Source organism: Nelumbo nucifera, chromosome 1 (genome assembly GCF_055504915.1).
Source record: "Nelumbo nucifera cultivar China Antique chromosome 1, China Antique-T2T, whole genome shotgun sequence".
NCBI classification, from domain to species: domain Eukaryota; kingdom Viridiplantae; phylum Streptophyta; class Magnoliopsida; order Proteales; family Nelumbonaceae; genus Nelumbo; species Nelumbo nucifera.
In genome coordinates this window covers 55,309,364-55,331,748 of record NC_142649.1, presented here as the reverse complement: position 1 = coordinate 55,331,748, position 22,385 = coordinate 55,309,364, and the positions used below count along the sequence as shown (strand labels likewise).

Below are 22,385 nucleotides of genomic sequence, written 5' to 3'. Positions count from 1 at the left end.
TGTAGTTATCTGGGTAAGTGCATTTACCCATGTTCTTTTATTTCTCATGTAAATAAGGCAACAACTATTTTAACCATAAAAATCCATTATTAAAACGGGTATTTCAGTTTCATTCAAGTGTTGACAATTTTCACTCTATGCGGAAAAGTTATTTATGCACCTATAGGAGATAGTTATTACTTACTCGGGTAAATAAACTTTCCCTAGTCCCCACATTAATCTGAGAAAAGAACATAGGATTTTTGGTCAATGAAACTAAAATCCCATTGACCAACTTTCCCCCCTCTCAAAATCCAAAAACAGAAGGCCCACTAAGGTTTTATGTTGGCAAAATGAACCCGACCCCAACCACTTTGTTCTTGAATCTTCTCATCCATCTGAAGCTACTGTTATGAGGCTTTTACAAGTCAATTAGTTGTTTAAGTATAATTTAGCGCTAATAGGTGTGAAACTAGGGGTGATCATGGGCCGGGCCGGGCTTTGCACTTATGATAAGGGCTATAGTTTAGGCCCGGGCCTGGCCCGGCCCAGGGTTCCAGGCCTGAAACATAAGCCCTAACCTAGGTCTATACGGGCCCGAGCCAGGCCGAGCCTGATTCCGGGCCAATGTCACTTATATATAAAACATTACATATCTATATATTAAATGTCATAACATGCATATAAACTTATTTTATACATTATATTATATAAAATATTACATATATATATAATATGAATTATGCATGCCATGTTATAATATTTATATATAAAATATATAATATAATGTAAAATAACATATATGCATATTTATACATTATACACAAAATGTGTAAGTTTAAATATATTCAGGTCAAGCCGGGCTTGAAGTATTAAACCCAAGCCCAGACCTAAAATTTACGGGCCTGATGTGGGCCCGGGCCTGAGTTGGGCCTGAACACAAAACCCAGGCCCAAGCCCAGAATTTCTGGACCAGGCCGAAATGATCACCCCTATGTGAAACCCTAGAGAAGATAATGCCTAGTTTTTTTTTAGGCTACAGAGATCATACGATCTTCCTGCAAAATGGAGGATGAGAAGGAGTAGGCTGTCAATAAGCCACGGACATGGCGACGATTGCGCAAGAAATGTTTGAGACTTTGAGTAATGAATCCAGATCCGGGGGCTCCATTGCAGCGATATTCGACCGAAGGAGTAGTCTGTATGCATCGTTTACACTCGCAGAGAACAATGCACAGACGTCGCGGGAGAGTTTTTAATTTCTTGATTTCGAAATGGCCATTCCCTCCGAAGCTTTTACGAGATCGATGTTCTTGAGCTTATGGTCATTATGGAGAGACGAGAAGGATCATCATGCAGCAGGGAAGTTCTTTAATTCCTTCTACTCCTGTAGTGTTTTTTGTTTAATTTGCTAGCTTTTTGTTTTTTAAATTGTCTTTTCCTTCATATTTCTTTCTTCGTGACTACCTTTGATTACTAACTCTGTTAAAGTCTGACTCTGTGGTTTATGTTCTTGCGCTTTGTTGTGAGCCCCAGCACCATTTATGGGAATCAAAGGTTTGAAAAAAAAAAAAAGAAAACTTCTGAAAGAAAAGATAAGAGCCGGCCACCCACAAAAATGGAGAGATTAATCGGAAATCATTCTCTCCGGTGGCTTAAAGAAGCTGGTATGGGGGGAAGTGTTGCATGACAAAACAGCCTGGCAGCCACGTCAGCAGCCACATAGAGGAATCGGCGAACATTCTCGAGATCATTAGGATTATTATCAATGATGGTTGCAACCGCCTTCCAATCATTATAAATGTACAGCCTATCATTCATTTTGTCTGGTTTTTCTCTTCGAGAGAATACCCCCTCCCGGCCTCCCCTATGAGCGGTGACCATTCACTATAGCTCGGAGAAATCCTTCACTCTCTTCTCGCAACCAGACTACGAGAGGATGTGCGCAACATATTGGTATCAGAGCCTACATTATGTCTCCCAGTTGCAATCGTATGGTGCAGGTGGTGACGTCAGTATTGCACTGTTCAGTGAGACTAGGTCGACTAGTGCAAAGCCAACCTGCGTGGGCACTAGGGTTGCGGAGCATGGTAGAATGTTACGATCCATTTGTCCCATATTGATAGTATAGGATGTTAATACAAAGTATCTTACATTGATAGTATGGGATGCTGTTGTGGGGTATATATGTGCTTGGGTTCCCTCCCTCTAATAGCTAGCTTTTAGGGGTGAGTTCTCCTGAGACACATAAAATATGGTATCAGAGCAGGAAGACTCCTCGGAAAAGATGGCGGAGATGGAGGAGAAGATGGGTAACATAGAGAGGCCCCAGGAGGTGATCCAGGCTCGGCTGATAGAAATACTGGAGTGACTCAATCGGCTTTTGCCCTAAAGATCTCCATGGGCCGAAGGTAGTCGAAAGGGCCCAGCTTTCAGGGCGAGTCCACAGGTGATGGAATTGGCGATGACATCCGATGGTATGGCAGGAGGAATACGAAGGTATGCCAAGCTGGATCTTCCCCGATTCAACAGTAACAATCTTAACGATTGGTTACTATTGATTAAGCAATTCTTCGATCTTCACGAAGCTCCCAGGGAAAACTGGGTGGCAACGACAAGTTTGGGATTCGACGTTTGGGTGGTTGAGTGGTATAGTTGGTTCCGTGAGTACCAACCTCGACCCTCATGGGAGTAGTTTGTGGAGGCCCTCGAATGCATAGATACATAGTAGTTCATATATATGCATATAATAGTTTAATATGTACTATACAATGTTTATAATATACTAGTAAATGTGCACGTTTTTGCATGTGGCAATTCTAGATGATGATAATGACAGTGATAATGTATCCAAAATTTTCTACAAACTTTATGTATTTTATATATTTTATGTTTTTTCCTTATTAATCGAATGCAGATTGCAAAATCCAAACTTGCTTACATAAACATCTCATCCAAATATGTGATAATCAGATCAAGTTGTGAAGTTTCAAGTATCATTGACAGGCCTACATACTTGTCCAGACTCTTTTTTATAATGTTTTATCTTTTTTTATTCATTTTTCAAAAAAAAAATGTAAGATTTAAATAGAGAGAATTGAATGAGGTGAAAGGTAGAAGTTCAATTTATGATTTAGACCTCACAATTAAATAGGGACTAAATTTAAAAATGAGTATTTTAGTAAAAAAAGAGTTCCATAATCTTGTCCATGCTATCAATATTAGTGTAAGTATAGAATTATAGATGTATTCAATTTTTCTATAATTTGTTTTGTATTTCTGTGCGCAAAAATAATTTAGATATATCACACTTACTTTTTGTTTAATATGATAAATATATGACATTATACATGTGCCTAAATGTTTTTTTTTGCAAAATTTATGTATTTTTTTATTTTTGTACTTCTATATTTTATTAAGTTTTATTATTTATTTATGGCATTTAAGGTTAACAAATTTGACCCAAAAGTTGAACTATTGATCTTTCTCAAACAGTAAAATAATTTCATTCTTGGTCAGTTATAAATTATATATTTCATTTTTATTATCAATAAAAATATTCTTGTTTACTACACTTATTTTTTTTAATTTGATTAATAAAAATATCATAAATGTGTCTATTTTTTCTAAATTTTGGTAATTTTCTATATTTATTTATATTTTAAAAATTTTATTACCTAATTATGATTTCATAGGTTGATCAATTTGATTCAGATGGTTGAATTGCTTAGCCACCACTTGGATAAAGAATGGTTTTCTTTTTGAGTTAGTTTTAAAATATATGGGTTTACATTGTTAAAAATAATGGCATATATCTAATTAATAATACTTATTAGTGAAAAATAACTTAAATATATGATTTAATAAGAGAAAATGAGATTTAATACCTTAAGTATAAGACTTAATGAGAGGGGATTCAATGAGGTGGAAAGTAATAACTGAAGTTACATTCTCAACCCTTACAATTAAAAATGGACTAATTACACAAATATGAACATTTTAGATTTTTTGTAGTCATTAAAGCTGGAATTAAAGATATTATACAATGACTTTTATACCCTTTCTCAAATAAAGAAATAGAGAGTAATTTTAGTCCAAAAAAAAAAACTTTCACTCTGCATCCATACTTCTATATATAGTATAGATAATGTATGAAATATGCATAAATATTGTAGTATATAATAGTTACAAAGTAGTTTATATTATATATTAATATAATAAAGGGAAAATCTATGGTTCTAGATAAACCTTGACCTACCAAAACCAATTAGTAGTTATGTATGATATCTACATTCATTTGCTCATTCAGTTTAGGTTTTTAATATCTAAACTCATTTCTACTATTCTACTTTTCTAATTCAAGCTTCATACAACCTAATTCAAAGCAAATTTTCAAATTTTATATGATCAATACAAACCCATAAGTTGTATTTGTCACACTTAAAACAACTGAAAAAGGGTTAACTTTGCCATCAAATCTTAGTTTCCAAGCAAATGACAGTTAATTATGCTCAAATTAACTAATCCACTATTGCGTAGGACAACACCCATGTTTAGCAATTATGGTTATTGGGGTGTGACTAAGCCGGTTAGGGCCCATGTCACAATTCCACCAACCCAACCAACTAGTCCAGTCCAGTTTTCTAAATACTAGTCCTACATTCTTCTAACTCTGTCTTGTCCAATTCTATTATTGACTATCTTATGTTACCTTCTATTGGGCCTAAATCTTTAATCCTAAAATTATTTAAAAAAGAACAAAAGTCAAGAAGTAGAGGTAAGGATTGAGGCTTAATTGCCTATACCTTTAAGTTGATTTGGTACCAACCAACAATCCAAGCAAAACATTAAACATGTGGTATAGAGGTAAGGATTGAGGCTTAATTGCCTATACCTTTAAGTTGGTTTGGTACCAACCAAACCTTGAAAATAAAGCCACTAAATCAAGCAAAACATTAAACATGTGGTATAGTGGGCAGTTGAAGATAATAGTTTTGAAGCAAATTTCATACGGGCTCTGATCTGCTACCCACTACCCACGGGACATAATAGCTGTGCATTGGGAATATCTCCTTTTTCATTCATGGGGAGATGTTCCAATACACGGCGGTAGTGTTCCATGGTTATAGATGTGGGAACAAGTAGTTGGTAGCAGATCCAAAGGCTTTACATACATTTTCAATGATCTAATGGGTGTGCAACCTACAAAAAATCAAGAGTTTTCTTGCTCACCTTTCAGACTACTTAGTTACCTACACACCTAGACTTTGCAATTTGGGTGGCGTTCAATAAAGTGTATGTATCGTGGACGGGACCGTTTTGGTCCTGTCCATGGTATGATCTAGCGTTCTGCTACGTGTGGATGGTCCCTGTCCACAAAATAGCGTTGAAAGGGACAGGCCACGCCCTAATTTATCGTCTACAATATTTTCTCGTGGATGGTCCATACTATGGTGTGGACAATTTGTGGGAAGGTTTTAGTGTAACACACATGCATTACATTAATCTAACTACTCTCATTTTATTTAATCTTTTAATAATTTTTAAATTTTAAATTTTTAATATTTTATCAATAAAATAATAATTTTTAATGTTAATTCTAGAACAAGTCCGATAGTTCTCCTTCTCAATTCTTTTTTCATTATTTAAATATTTTCTTTAATTTTTATCAATAAAATATTATTTTTTATTTTTAATATTTACAATAATATGTTTTAATTATTTAAAAAATGCAATTGTTGTCTACATATTTATGCATTTTTTTTAATTTATTTATCATATAAAATGCAAAAATTAGACATTTATGATAGACTGTGTAGATCTCCCATAAAATGTATATGAGATACATGGTATCAAAAAGTGTGGTACAAAACGCCACCGTGGGTGTGGACTGGTCCGATCTACACAATCTATCCACAATTCAGAACAACTGTGGACTATGGTGTGGTGTGGATTGGTCCCTGCCATAGGGTGTGGTGTGGACCAATCCACACCCACCAATTTCTCATCCACACTACAGAACACCCCCTTGGTGGCTAACCGAACTACTAAACCTGCTCTTTCTTCATTCACACCTTATATTTGGTCCTTACCACCTAATTTCTTGATTCTTGTTTTGGAATCCGATGTAAGTGAGTAATTGTTGAATGGATTAGCCTAAGGGATTTCTTAAAAAACAAAGTAATAATAATAATAATAATAATAATAATAATAATAATAATAATAATAATAATAATAATAATAATAATAAGAAGAAGAAGAAGAAGAAGAAGAAGAAGAAGAAGAAGAAGAAAAGTAAAATGCTTTTTGTACATAGAAATCAATTCCTAAAATCGGTTACATGCAAGTTCTATAGTCTCTTAACAATGCAAGTAGTTTATGAGTTATCTATCTTTTATTTGTCCATCTTAGTTGTGAAATATTAAAATTATTATGTCATTGTTTTCTAGTCTAAGTGATGATTTCAACATTTAGCATGATAGTTGAATTCCTATTTCCTTCTATAATTATTGGTAGATTTTGTCAATGGGTCGGGTCTATTAGACATAACACATTAAACTAATGTGTTCCACGTCAAAGGGCTTATTTCCTATTTCCTTCTATAAAGCAACGTGGTTCACGTCAAAGGGCCTCTCCTTGCTCCAAAGTCCCTTCCTAATTTCTAGTTTTTATGAATTTTTTATTTTTTAATTCCACCTAATTGCCCATTAAACTAATACGGAAACAACTTAGGCAATAATCCCCTTGTCTTATTCTTAAAATCTCTCTCTCTCTCTCTCTCTCTCTCTCTCACACACACACACACACACACACACACACACACACTCCTTCCCAGTCAACTAAATCATCTCCTCTCCTAAATTATCTCTCCCACCTAAAACACCTCCTAACCTATCTCACAATAAACAACCTAATTCCAATGCCTCTTTCCCAACCCCTTATTTTTCTTTCTCTATCTAAACTACTAATAAGATGAGTAAAAAATATCTAAAATACTAATAAGAATAAAATAAATAATACAATAAGGCAAATAATAAAAGTAATAAAATTTAATAATTAAAAAATTATTATAATTATGCATAATATTTTCCATATCATCATTGAAAATTTAATAATTAATTATAATAATTTATATCAAACAGTAACAATTTTAATTTAAAAATGATTAATGTAATAAAAATTTAAAATAAATTACTATTTTTTATTTTTAACAGTAATAATTATTAAAATTAATTACAATAATATTATACTTAATTTATAACAACAAATTCTAATATGAATAAAAAAATTATACAGTAATATATTGAGCATAATATCATAACTAGGGGTGAGCAAAAAAACCGAAAAACCGAACTGAATGAAACCGGTTTCGGTTCGATGTTTTTAAAAAACTGAAGGTACCGGTACAGTTTTGATTAACCAATATAAAAAACCGGTGATTAACCGAACCGACTGGCATACATAAATTTTATATATTTTATATATATTTATGTATATTATATATATTTATATATTTTATAAATTAATAAATATGCACTATATAGATAAATATATATTTATAATATATGATACCTTATTTATTATTTAAAATATAATATCTTATATATATTTACATTTTTTATATATTTTTATAATATATATTATAAAAATTAAAAAACCAAAAAATTGACGAACTAAATCGACAGTTAACTGATTGACTTTGGTTTGGTTTTGGTTACCGGCTTTCCAAAAACCATTAGTACTAGTTCGATTACAAAAAAAAGGCCCACAGTTTGGTTAACTGAACCGTGAGCACCCCTAATCATAACTTAAATTACACATCAATAACAATTTAGTAAATAAATTAAAATTTAATAAAATTAAAAATTATTAATTTAAACTCTACTTAAATTTAATTTTATAATAATGAAAAATGAGCACAACAAGCTGAGTTCAATACGGGCTTACCTTCACCCTTCTCAGGCCCCTCATTTTGCCACATCATCCGGTTCTTAGCCTCTCGCCATGTCACCCTACCTCCCATTTGAACACTATAACAAAGTTGGAAATTTCTCAAACATTAAACATATAAGATAATTAAAATAATGAAAATATCAATTTATTTTGATATTTCAGTAATTAATTATTCATAAAATACATAAATGTTTGAAAATTAATTTATTCATATCAATAATCAAACTTTAATATTTAAATATGAATTTATTATTATATGAAATTAATTATATATTAGTATTATCAGAAATTGATAATTATTACATGAAATTTTCAGTAATTTACAGATAAGTATTTATTTTTATAATTTAAAAAAAAAGTAATTTTCAGAAATTTTCAGGTAATTTCAGAATAATGTTTAATTTAGAAATTAATTTTTGTAATAAATTTATTTATTGAATTTTCAACAATTATATTGGTTTTTGGCAATTGTAAAATATCAAATTGGAAAACTATTGCGAAATCTTAACTATATTTATAATTTTCATAACTATTTAGAAACTTTAATATTTCGTGAAAATTATTAAATTGGAAATGTTAATAATTTCCATAATTAATTATTAGTAATTTACATTGGTTTTTGGTAATTATTAAATTGAAAAATTATTAGGGAATTTAAATATTGATAATTTATATTTGGTAATTATTAATGATTTCTAAAATTATCATAATTGACATTTATTTTTGGTATTTATTGGGAATTTTTAATTTAGTTATTTTGATAAACTAAATTTATTGTTTTTGGTATTTTAATTTAGTGAAAGTTAATTTAAAAAAAATCTAAATTACTGAAATTTTTATACTTTCAATAATTAATTATTCATAAATTCAAATTTTTTTGACAATTAATTTATTCATATCAATTTGGAAATTTATTCATAAGTTTTTGAAAAGTAATTTATTTATATCAATATCTGTATTAAGGATTTTTAAGATTTTCAAATTTTTCTTTCTATATTTTATTTTCTTATGTACAAACAACAATAAATTATAAATAGATATTTGTATTAATTTAGTTTTGACATCCAATGCCAAAATTGGTTAGTGAGAATGGTCTCGTATTTGTTGTAGCAGAGACTTTCAAACAAATCCAGCTTGCACTAGAATTGGGTGGTTTAATGTGTTTGGGGATGATCCCCCCCCCCGGTTGTGTAGCTCCATGGAGAAACAATTCTTAAGCCTTCCCTATATTTTAACCTCTCCCAAAAATGAAAAATCCCTTGTATCTTTCAAATTATATGATTTTCCCGTGCGTCGTATGTGCCCCTATTAATAGTAATTAATAATATGTCTAAAAGGGTAAATGTCATAGAGGATAATTTTGGTTAAAATCACTTGTTTTATCAACATATAAATAATTTTCTATTTTACTGTCATTTTTATTAAGGTCAGGTCTGAATACTATCTCGATTAATAATTGGTTTGGTTCTCAGTCTATCTTATGAAACTGATTAATAATTAGGGAAAATTCCCAATTAGTATCATGTACTTTGTGCCTAGTATAACTTTGGCCCCCCGAACTTTAAAATGCGATAATTCAGTATCTGAACTTTCAAAATGTAGCAATCTAGTACTTGTTGTTAATTAGCTGTTAATTAGCCGTTAAGTGACATTTTAAAAGGACACAAATGCCCTTTGAGTGTCATTTATTTTTCTTCATCAACCATCTAAACATTGACAAAATATTAAAAGTGTCAAATCCTTGCTTCTTCCATTCAAGAAAGCTGGGGTAATGCTTGAGTGGGCATTCTGGTGATCCCAACTTTTTTGAATGGAAGAAGCAAAGATTTGGGATTATTATTTTTTTTTTTTGTCAATGTTTACATAATTGATAAAGAAAATTAGGTGACACTCAAAGGGCATTTGTGCCTTTTTAAAATATCACTTCACGGCTGATTAACAGCTAGTTAACGATAGATACTGGATTGTCATATTTTGAAAGTCCAATGCTGAATTGTAGCATTTTAAAGTTCGGGGACCAAAGTGACACTAGACCCAAAGTAAAGGGTACTAATCGAGAATTTTCCCTAATAATTAGTTAAGGACTAGTAGTCCACCATGTCCCAAACCATACCTGACCCATTATTAACAGCTCGATATGTTAGTTTCATGAATTACTCGTCTTAATTTTCTAAATAATAAGATGTTTTGTTATAGGTTTCTCTCAAGCCTGCCTGTCATAATTTGTACTAAGTTTAATAGCTTGTAATGGATTAATCGTCATTTCCTTAGAAGCTCATATCTATAGAAAAAACTTGTTTGATGCACGTTCTTCAAAAGGTATATATGTTACTCAAATTTTCATGCTGGTGATGATATAGGAAGCCAGGTTAATTAGTATATAGTCACAAGTATTGATATCATTGTTTTCCCCAAGGAGAAATCTATTTTTTTTTTTCTTTTTGACCAAGTTATCAGTGGTTTGTGGCTAAACAGTTAGACCTCAACTATTATATGAATGGCAAATGCTAAAATTTAGGAACTTCAGCTTTGAGTGCTCAACTGTTCAAAGAATTGTTGAAACTTCAAGTTCAGATCCAAGACTGGTTAGTGGAAGAGATCCGGTTCTAAGGGGTTGATAAACAACTAACCCAAATAGAGTTTGAAGCGCTCACAACTTCTATATCATTTGTCATCTAAGTGTCCCTACTATAGATATATGTTTTTAACCTACCAGGAAAGCAAGTACTTGCTTGCATCCTAAGTTTAAGGAGACAATACATAAACTCCTTGCCAAGTGCGTAGAGGAATGGTAGAGGGAGTTATGGTCACAGAATAGTTGCATGTTCTTGAGTCTTCTTAACTGATCAGAAAGTCTGATGATGCACGCTTTATTAAGAGACAGTTACTAGGGATAAGCCTACACTACTTTCTCTTTGTGAATTCAACTTTTCATACAATGAGGTCTTTCTTGTTGGGCTTGTCTGTATTCCTCTTGGTTGGTGGGGCACTTGCTGGAAAAAAGATAGCCATTCCCTCCAGCTTTGATAAGAATTACTACGTTGCATGGGCACAAGATCATGTCCAGTTCCTACACCAAGGAAAAGAAGTCCAGATCTCCATGGACAAAGCCTCTGGTTAAATCCTCTACATTTCACCTTTCTTTTTGTTTCTTATTTCTACTTTATTTGAAGTTGTTAGATAGATACAGATAGTCATTGATTAGTTCTGAGTTCTGTATATTTCTGCTTCAAATTTCTATACTTTTTCCTCATGCATGCTTTGTTTTATATAACTTATCTCTGAGTTGGAATATTACCAGGCATCCTACCGCCATTTATTTGAGGAATAGAGTAAACCCATTTAAAGATTTGATTTGAAATCACACCTTTGAAGCTTAGTGCTTAATCAGACCTCATGAAAATACTGCATGTAAAAGTCACCTAGCACACAAGGTCCTACTACAGTATTTTCTGCAAGTACTTGAGATGTCCTTCTTAGGCCTCTTTCATGGAGGTTTCTGTATATTCTCTTTCTCCTTCTTCTTTCTTTAATAAAATTTTATTTATTTTTCAAAAAAAAGAACTTTTGAGATACCCACAAGGAGATCAAAGCTTCACATCATTAATAAAGTTTTTTGTTTTGTTATTGATAAGAAAAAAGTATGAGAAAAAGGGTTCTAGCCTGAGAATAGCCACTTTGTGCAAAAATATAATACCAAAGGTTAGGTCTGTATCCAATTACCCCTCCCAAGACCCCAGATAGCTGGGACCAACCGGCCGGACATCCAATATTTGGCTTTATTTTTTTCTTTTAATTTGATTGTATCAAGTGTCCAAACTGTAGTTTTCATCTCTGCCTTCTCTCTTGCCTTCAATTCCGAGACCAGAGGTTGGTTTTTTATTATTTTGGGTTTCTTTGTTCTGTATGCTTTTGTAGGTTCTATTCACTCACAAAAGTTGTCTTATGTGGTTTCACAGTATATATGGGTAGTAATGATAAACCCGATTAGGTCATTGGCCCAACCAATCGAGTAATTTTTTTTTCTGTTTTGAAGCCTCAAATAATCTTTTCTTACTTTTGGCCTTTTGGGTTGGTTTCTTAGCCTCACAAACTCTTATTCTTGCCTTAGTTGTTTACTAACCCCTTAGAACTGGTTTCCTCTCAACTACCCAGTCTTGGATCTAAACTTGAAGTTTCCACAATTCTTGGTTCAACTGTTGAGCAGTCAAAGCTGAAATTTCTAATTTTTAGCAATTACAATTAATTAATAATTTAAATTAGTAGTTAGACTCTGTCTAGCCACAAACCACCAATAACTTAGTCAAAGAAGAGATTTCTTTAGGGCAAACAATGAGTGGCTTATGAAATTATAACTACTAACCTACATATATCACCATCCACCAGTATGAAGATTTCTCTTGGTTGGTGGGTTACTTGCTGGAACACCGAACGAATACCTCCCGATTTGATGAAAACTATTATATTCCATGGACACAACACCATGTTCAGTTTCTATACAAAGAAAGAGAGGTCCAGTTCTCCATGAATGAATCCTCTCGTAAATTAAATACCCTTATATTTCATTCTTTACTTTGTTTCTTATTTCTACTTCCCTTCCATGTAGCCACGTGGCAGCCCTTTCTTCTACACTAGAGTGCCACTTCAATTATCTCTTTCATGTTCTAAATCATTTAGCCAACTCCCTCCTAAAATTCTTTCTAAAACACCTCTTAATCTATATTTCCACGTGACAGCCCTCTCTTCTTCACTAAGTACCTTGTTATGTTAAGTATTACCATTTAGAGACGATGGACAAACTTGAAATTGTGTTGATTCCTAGCTTAGAACAGAGTTTGGTGAACTAATTAATTTTCTGTGGTCAAATTGTAATAGTTCTTGAAACTGAATGATTACCATAGGAAAGACTAATATTAACTTCATTATTAAGGATTTGGGCTGTAATTGAAAATTTCTTCTATCCATTTCTTTTTATTGAATATAGGATCTGCTATAGCATCAAAAATGGTCTATGCATCTGGGTTCTTTAATATGAGGATCAAGGTACCAGTTGGGGACTCTGCCGGCGTTGTTACAGCATTCTATGTAAGAAGCTTTGCTCATTATTTCTTAATATAATGGTTGGAAAGACCTCCATTGATTCATGCTTAAACCTCCACTATATTTTGACCTCCATGAAAACCTCCCTTAATGTTTCAGCACATGAAAACTTTATTGTGATTAAGATTTTATTAGTGCATGCATTTGCATATTTAGTTTAAATGTAAAAGGATGTTTTTGCAGAGGCCAAAGTACAGGGGTGATTTAAGTATTTGTTAGGATACACATTGGAAAGTTGAAGTGATTTCCCCTTGTTCTCTTTTGGTAGTAATTCTGCTTGGATATCCTATAATTTTCTTAAATCCTAGTAGATGTGAAGAACTGAATGAGAGAAGTATCAGAGCTGTTCTTAATTTTTAGTCCATGTTTAGTTTAGGAATGAAAAGTTATTGACTCTAAAGATGTGCAGCTGACCTCACACTCGGATATTCATGATGAGCTGGATTTTGAGTTCCTGGGAAACAAAGAAGGGAAGCCTCACTACCTCCAAACAAATGTCTATACAAATGGTGTAGGGAATAGAGAGCAGAGATTTCTTCTATGGTTTGATCCCTCTGCACGTTTCCATACTTACAGAGTACTCTGGAACACACATCAAATAGTGTAAGTAGAATTGGAGAAAGTAGAAATATAACTCTCTCTCTCTCTCTACCATAAAAATATTATATAAAATCCGGAAATTTATGATGCGGGAAAGACATGGTATCCGAAGAGTTCTGATCAATCAAAACCCACCCATGAATTTTGATAAATAACACTTGATTGATTATCACATGTATGATTCCAATCGATTGGTCAGAAGTTTTTTGGATATCATATCTTTTCTATGTCATAGTTGAACCCAAAATAAGAAAATCTACTCAGTTCATCATACATATACAGTGTCTATTTGGAATCCAAAGTCTCATATGGTAACATTAAGAGTGCCTGTTTGGGAGGGCTAAAGTACATTGGCTTCTAGTTTTTTGAGGTCAGCCCCACATGAACACCCTATAAGCTATGTTTGGTGAAAAATCCATAGAGCTCAAATCAAATGGGCTATCCATCAATCATTTTAAGGGCCGTCTCTGTCCTATTCTCATTGTGGGCATTGTGCAGGTTTTTCGTGGACGATACTCCCATTAGGGTTTTCAGGAACAAAGCAAAGATAGGAGTCCATTACCCATCACAACCAATGCAAGTAGTAGGAAGCATATGGGATGGAGACAGTTGGGCAACAGATGGAGGTCAAACAAAGGTTAACTGGACTGTAGCACCATTCAAGACCTACTTTCGGAATTTTGATATTGATGCTTGCCCTTCTTCTAAATTGCCTCAGCTTTGCTATTCTCCCAAGTTTTGGTGGAACAGAGACAAGTATTCGAATCTAAACTCCACTCAGCAGAAACGATATCTCTATGTCAGGAAGAATTACATGGTCTATGACTACTGTTCCGACAAAACTAGGTACCCCGTGCCCCCTCCAGAATGTGATGCAACATGAATCAACTCGGCCTTCATCCAGGACTACTGCCATCATCAACAATTAATAAAAATCTCGAACTCTTGTCATAAGGGATTAATTAGAATATGTATGACTACCCTGTTAGTCTTATTTTTCTAAATTCCTGCTGCAATTTAATCAAAATTTTGCCAAATACTCATCAAGATCATCACAAATTCCAGTTTACCTCGTTTACAACTGTGAAAACAAATATTCACTTTCCCAAGCATAATTATCACATTTTGTTGAGAATTGTAAGGAAGTGCTGTAACCATGGTTGCAGTAGGGTTTGAGGGGGAGTGGATACAGACATAATCTTTTCCATTTTTTTTTTTTGTTGTAAAATAGCTGCTTTCAGATTCAAACCAATCATGGCTTATATATAATAGGGGATGGATTTCAATGCTCTTAGGGATACCTGTACGGCTGTACCACCCCACCAGATATTAGATTATCTACGGTACGATTCTGGATCTCATTATCTACACTACGATTCCGGATCTCCTACCCATGAGAATTCTGTTCACGTCTACCCACAACACAACACCTCGTGAATTGGAAACATCTTTTCTTGCATAATACTATGTAGGAGGATGAGATGTTCTCCTTGTATGACTACAATGTTATGTGGGTAGACGTGAACAGAGATTTTGTGAGTAGGAGATCTAGACTCATACATACACTTCATTAATAATCACAACTTGCTGGGCCTTGACTTTCAAGGCCCTTTCTCACATGGACAGTGGACAGATAATCAGCAAGGCCTTGCTAATGTTAGAGAACAATTTGATAGAGCCATCTCTAATCTCCAATCAAGGTTTTTAAAACCGACCCAGACAATGAACCAGTTAGGGGTCCGGTTCCCGGGTCGAATGGTCGGCCCTTCTAACAAAAAAAAACGGTCAAAACCGCTGAATGGTTTGAACGGTTCAACTGTCTGAGTCAGCAGTTTGCTGACCAAATCAACGTTTTTTAACAAAAATCTGGTTTTGGGGAAAAACAAAACCGGTCACCTGACCAGTTTCCGGTTCTTCCGGTCCGATCCAATTTGAAAAACCATGCCTCCAATGGCTATACATCTTCCCAAACACCAAGATTTCCCCTACTTCCTCAATCAACTCGGATCACTGCATGCCCCATTTTACTTGACACCTAACCACCTCACTCATTCCATAGGAGTCATTTTCACTTCCTCTCCTTTGGGGGGGAGGATGAGGACTGTCATTATCTCATTTCCACACCTTGGGACACTAATATCCATGACCTTGCAGATGGTTGTATAGTATCTAAGTTACTAACCCTAAGCCTATGTTTGGTTTGAAGGAAAAGGTAGGGAAAGGAAAGGAAAGGCCGCAGGCCAGGAAACCTGTGTAGACCTTATATGGGTTTCCCTATCTTTCCCTTCCTTTTCCTACCTTTTCTTTCAAACCAAACACAGCTGAAGAAGAAGCCTATCCCGTTGGAATAAAAAACATTTTGGAGACATCAAGTGTAGGTTACAGCAAATTGAAACCTAGCTCAATTCTCTGAAATTGCACGAGGATAACCCTAATTATATGGTGAGGATCAAGAAGCTTGAGATAAAATATAGCATTTGGCTAGATAGGGAAGAGTAGCTGTGGTAGCTCAGATCTGGGGAACTATGGAGGTCTCAATACAAAGTTCTTCAATAATATAATTCAATAAGGCTTTGAAGATGAAGAAATTCTACAAATTGGCTCCTATTTGAGGATGGTCGGGAACTATAGCACGAGGAGCAAATCAGCAAGGAGCTCAAAACGGAATATAATTGTTGAAAGCAAGTGGCAAAGATGAAATGGATGAATGTCTTCTTAGTGATTTATCCTTACCCACACTAAGGGAGGAGAGGATGTGATCGCTCTACTTGCTGAACCTATAATGAAGAAGTAAAGCAAGCAATGTTTCAAATGCATCTACATAAAACCCCGGGTAAGGATGGTTTCACTAGTTTTTTCTATCAAAGGTACTGGGATGTGGTAGGCTCCGATATCTTAAGGATTGTCAAAGACCTACCCATTACAGACCCATTAATCTTTGTAATGTTTCTTACAAAATTGTGTCAAAGGTGTTTGCAAACCAGCTCCAGCTCCTGATGCCAAAGTTAATTGTGCCAAACCAAGCAAGTTTTGTGAAGGGCAGGTAGATATCTGATAATATCATCTTGGCATGTGAAATTCTCAAGTACATGAGAAAAAAAAATGAAAGAAGTGATGGTTATCTATAAAAGTTGATATGTTTAATGCCTTTGATCGCATGGGTGACTTTCTTAACCTCTGTTATGAGGAAAATGAATTTCCCTCCGATTTGGTATGACATGATACACCAATGCATTTTAATTTTTTCAAACTCATTCTCAATGACTTTAAATGGAGGGTATTTTGGTAATTTTATCATAAAATGTGGACACAGGCAAGGCGAACCGCTATCACCTTACCTTTTCATTATTGGGATGCAAGCACTCTCACAGTTATTAGAAATTGAACTATAGCACAAGAAACTCTAAAAGAAATTAAAATAGTTAGGCGAGCTCCAGCTATTTCTCACCAATTTTTGTTGATGACTGTTTTATCTTTTGTCGGGCTAAGACAAACCAATTGCAGAGGCTGCATGATGTACTAGGCATTAACCTAGTGAACGTGAATGACAAACACTTTGGGAGCTAGGCTTTGGGTTGGGAGAAACAAAATTGTTGTCGCCAATGAAATTTTGGACAAGGTGAAAGCTAATTAAACTAGAATTGGAAAGCACAACTTTTATTACAAGCAGGTTGAGTTACCCTTGTACAAGTCGCTGCACATGCTTATGAGCACACTTCTATTATTGCATGGATAGATTGCTAAAATGGAAAGATTATATTAACATGGAGTTTCATATGGAAACAAGATTCTAATAAGTGCACCCTAGTCCCCCTTGCTTACGAGAAAAGTAATTAGCCCAAACAATTTGGAGGCCTAGGTTTGCGGAGACTAAAGGAAATGAACAGCACTTTTTTCTCTAAGCAAATCTGGAGGCTACTAAAGGTCTTGTTCGTTTACTGGTTAGGAAAGTTGGTCAATGGGTATCTTTTTCCCATTCACCCATTTTATAATGTGTTTTTTTGCATTTACGAATTGGTCCCATAATAAAATAAGCTCCACTTTCCTTGATAAAATTTACCCATCTTGAGGAAACTTTTATAAAGCATAATAAGATAAATTTACCCATTTTTTATGAGTAAAAATGTCATTATGTTACTTGAGAATCCTGTAAATCAAAAAAACATGAGTAAATGCACTTACCCAGATAAATGTTGCCCAGGAAACATTTACCTGGATAAATACACTTACATGGATAAGTTACAAAGATGCAAACTAGCGAGGCTAAAAGATAGGAATTCACTTTGTGCTAGAGTTATCCAAGCAAAATATTATGATGGTAGGAGCCTTTGGCAGGTAAAAGTCAATAATGGTGCCTCTTATCGGTGGAAGCAAGTTATCATAATCCATGGCTCTCTCAAGCCTAATATTTTGTAGCTTATTAAAGATGGCAGGAATGATTTTAGCTTGGGGTTTTTAGACTGCACTCCACCTCAGAAGTCCTATATCCACCGTACAGTTGGAGGTAGGTGCCAGCTCGGAATTGATGCCAATTCACGGGTTGGTATGAGTGCTATAGGTGGAGCTGTTTAAAATTTTGAATTGTTGTAGGTCTGCAGTTCAAATCAGATTTCTAAGGTGGAGTGCAGTCTAAAAATCCCTTTTAACTTTCCATGACCCTTGGGTTCTGTCAATCATTGGAGGGTCCCCTCAGACTCTCTCCTTTCTACTTATGACATGGATTGAACTAGAATATATGACTTGATGGATTTGAATGGCTCATGGAGACAAGACATGGTTTTCATTCTATTCAATAGCCCCGAGGTGTCCCTACCATGTCAATAGCGGTGAAAACGAACCGAGCTTTTCACGAGCCTAGCCGAGCCTATGTGTAAATGAGAATATATATATATTTATATTTGTGTGTGTATAATATTTATTATACATATTATGCCTCTAGAAAAAATCTTATTGGTGGGGAATACAGATGTATGGTGGCCCCATTCACACTCTAAAGAAAGCAATTACCAAACAAAAAAAAAGAGGGAAAATGAAAAATCAATCAAACAAGCAAGCATTGAGCGAAGAAAACCCTTATTTCAACTTTCAACCCTCCCTCTCCCTACGCTGCGAGCTGCGAGCTGCGAGTCTGCGACTGCAAGGCTGCAACTCTGCAACTGTGAACTGGCAGTACTCTTCATTAGCTGATTCCTGACGGACCGGCGGTACTCACAGCTCTCAGTCAAATCTCATCTCTTACCTTCTCAGTCTCTCACTGCCGACGCTTGACGGTATTATCACCTCTCACTCTCTTAGTCTTAGTCTCTCTTCTTCTTCTTCTTCTTCTTCTTCTTCTTCTTTTTGATTTTGGGTTTTTCTTTGTCCTTTGTACAGCTCTGAGAGTTTGAAGTTAGAACTTGGAAGGACTGATTGGCTCCTATCAACAACAATGTAACCAGTCATCCAACATTCAAAGGTAACAATCAATCAATTCAATCCCAAAACCACAAAGACCACCGCACCATCCAATCGTCCATGCTAACTCTTGTTGCAATATTTGTAAATCCACAGAACTCAATAAAATGGCAGATCATGTTCATATGATGCTTCCAACCTAAATAAGGGGTTGGCATGTCCATGATTAATTGTGGGGTTGTAGCTAATGGTTTCCAATATTTTTTTATGAATAGCTAATGGTTTCCAGTTCGGTGAATTTAAATCTAAATCAATTTAATTTTTACTATAGCATACCAAGATCTATGAGGAAAAGAACCGTAGAAAGAGAAAAGCTTAATTGTTTTGATGTATTACTAGAGTAAAAAATTTCATTACCTACTATTACTAGAGTAAAAAAACTAGATTATATCCTCTTGCTACTCAAATTTTTTATTGCTTCTCCTTACACACTAATACTATGACACTAACCTTATAATATCTATCAACCATACATTGGGAATTTATAATTCAGTTAAGAGTACCAAGGAGATTAGGACTGCATTTGCTTTGTGAATATATTATTTTATGGGATTATTGTCTTTTGCTTGGACAAGTTTGTTAATTTGTGATTTGGTTAGGACTTAGGAGAAAACAATTTCTTGTGTCACAGCTGTAGGATCAGAATTTTCTATGCACTGCAATCCTTGATTTAATTCTTCATTAGCTGAAGAAGAGAAGATAAGTTTAAGGGTTTTCATTTTGAGGGGTGAGAGGTAAATATTGGGTCCATTGTTAACTTAAGGGTTTTCATTTTGACTAGTTTGTAAATTATTTTTTCCCATTTTGGTCAACACTTTGCACTTGTCATTAAACTTCTCATGGCTTTTCAATGATGCACTGAGTTGATCCAAAAGAAGTTATTGGCCTGTACACATTATAAGATTTCACTAGGATTTAGGAAGGATATGTCCTATTATTTTTATTCTTTCTTTTTTCAATTTGTTAATTATTTATGTAATTAGGTATAACTTATAACTGTTGATTGATTTATATATGTAATTAGGTATAACTTATATGTCCTAGTCTACTCCTTATCCAAGCATGTTGATTGATTTATATTAACGATCAAAATGATCAAGTGGTAACTAACCAATTTGAAATGTAGGAATGCCATCATCCCCCATTCATGATCACAATCTTTCAACAAATATTCTCTCAACCTCTATAGGACTCTCACTCTCTCATTCTGTGCCTAGTCCATCCCCTGTCACCATGATTGACACTATCGATGATTCCTCACCAAATGAGACAAGTTAGATAGCAAATAATGCAAACAATCCCATTGCAAGTGCTCCTTTAGGTGGTATTCAAACTAGATGTCAGAGTCCTATTGAAGTTGATAAAGATGGTCCAATATCGAAGTAAAAAATGCAGAAAACTTCAGGTGTATGGTTGGAGTTCAAAGAGGTAAAAATTGCTGATGGAACAAAGAATGCCTAGTGTATCCATTGCAAGAGTAAATTACCTATACAATCTACGGGAGCTACAAGTCATATGGGCCGGCATTCGAAGTCATGGATACCAATAAAAGTGGCTTTGAAAGCTGAGAAACAATGTAAGCAGCAAATGACCTTGAATTTTCAACCAATAGATTCCAATGTTGATGTAGAAATTGTGGGTCCTCCTCTCTTAGATCCTACTGTTGCCACAAAGTATGACATTCCAAAATGAGAGAGGCAATTGCTCATTGAGTTCTTATGCATGAGCATCCATTTACTATAATGGAAGATGAAGGTTTTATTTTCATGATGAAGATGTGTAATCCATCTTTTGAGAAGATTTCTCAGAAGACACTAAAGAACGACTGTATAGTTGTGTATAAGGATCAAAAGAATAAGTTGAAAAATATTTTAAAGGGTATTTCGAAGATTAGCATAACCACAGACCTTTGGAAGTCACAAAACCAATGGATTGAGTACATGGTGATAATTGGTCATTTCATAGATGCCAATTGGAGGTTACAGAAGCGTATTCTCAGCTTTGTTCATGTTCCTCCGCCTCGTCGAGGTGTCGGTATTGTAGATGCAATTTACAAGTGTTTAAAGGAGTGGGGCCTCAAGAATAAGGTGTTTACAGTTTCTATTAATAATGCATCATATAATGATTCATGTTTGAGGTTTTTGAGAGAAATCTTCTCTAGGAATAGGAAATTGCTTTGTGATAGAAAATTGTTTCATGTGCGATGTTGTGCACATATTTTGAATTTGTTGGTTCAAGATGGTTTTAGTGAAATTGGTCACATCATAGAAAATGTGTGTGAGAGTGTCAAATACATTAACCAGTCTAAGGGTAGAAAACAAAATTTTTCTAAAATTGTACAACAGTTACAACTAAGTACAAAGAAGTTGGTTATTTATTGTCCTACCCATTGGAATTCAACTTTTGATATGTTATCATGTGCTTTGAAATTCAGATATGTGTTTCCAAGATTTCAAGAAAGGGAGCCCAATTATGATTACTTGCCAACTCTTGAAGAATGGGAAAAAGTGGAGAAAGTATGTGAGGTATTTGAAGTGTTCAGGGTAGTTATCAACATTATTTCTGGTAGTGACTATCCTACTTCTAATTTGTAAGTCAGTGAAATCTGTAGGGTAAAAGAAATTTTGAACTTAAAGTCAATGGATGAAAATGATTTCATTCGAAGGATGGTTGGGAAGATGAAAGAGAAGTTGGATAAGTATTGGGGTGAATGTAATCTATTAATGGCAGTGGCTTCCATCTTGGATCCGAGGTGCTGGTTGAGATGTGTTCCGGAAATATATTCAGAAGTTGAAGCTAGAAGAAACATTGAGCAGGTCCGAGGGGCTTTATACCAACTTTATGATGAATATGTAGCTACTTATAATGCTTCTAGCAGTGACCAATCATCCACTAAAGGGAATAGTAGCAATAAGTCTTCTGCAAGTTCTAATTCTAGCTCTTAGACATCAACAAATTCGGGATGGACAAAATTGATGAGTTATGTAAAGAGAGTTGAGACCATTCCCTCACCAAAATCAGAGTTGGATATGTACCTTGAGGAGGGTGTTTATATTTGTGAGGAAGAAATGTCACGTTATGAGTTTAATGCTTTGGAATGGTGGAGGGCAAACAATTTGAAATATCGGGTATTGTCAAAGATGGAAGCTGAGATTCTTGCTATTCCAATATCCACAGTAGCTTCAGAAGCTACATTCAGTGCTAGTGGTAGGGTAATTGATTCTTATCGTGCATCTTTGGCTGTAGAGACTGTTCAAGCTTTGATTTGTGGAGGGGAATGGATGGGGTGAAGAAAAAAC

The 22,385-nt window shown here is 34.4% G+C and overlaps 1 protein-coding gene across 1 annotated transcript; it reads left to right on the top strand.

The window, feature by feature from the left end:
* Positions 1–10,725: 10,725 nt before the first annotated feature.
* Positions 10,726–14,669, top strand: LOC104586033 (xyloglucan endotransglucosylase/hydrolase protein 2-like). The gene is made up of 4 exons (XM_010243123.2): positions 10,726–11,048; positions 12,917–13,017; positions 13,442–13,635; positions 14,131–14,669. The coding sequence occupies exons 1-4, from the start codon at positions 10,871–10,873 to the stop codon at positions 14,513–14,515; spliced, it is 858 nt and encodes a 285-aa protein (XP_010241425.1). The 5' UTR covers positions 10,726–10,870; the 3' UTR covers positions 14,516–14,669.
* The last annotated feature ends 7,716 nt before the right edge of the window (positions 14,670–22,385 follow it).

What these genes read in the sequence shown, in the direction of transcription:
- LOC104586033 (XM_010243123.2), top strand. Translation starts at nt 10,871, where the DNA reads ATGAGGTCTTTCTTGTTGGGCTTGTCTGTATTCCTCTTGGTTGGTGGG. An exon ending in CTCCATGGACAAAGCCTCTG is followed by an intron (nt 11,049 to 12,916) that starts GTTAAATCCTCT and finishes TATTGAATATAG; the next exon opens with GATCTGCTATAGCATCAAAA. An exon ending in GCGTTGTTACAGCATTCTAT is followed by an intron (nt 13,018 to 13,441) that starts GTAAGAAGCTTT and finishes AAAGATGTGCAG; the next exon opens with CTGACCTCACACTCGGATAT.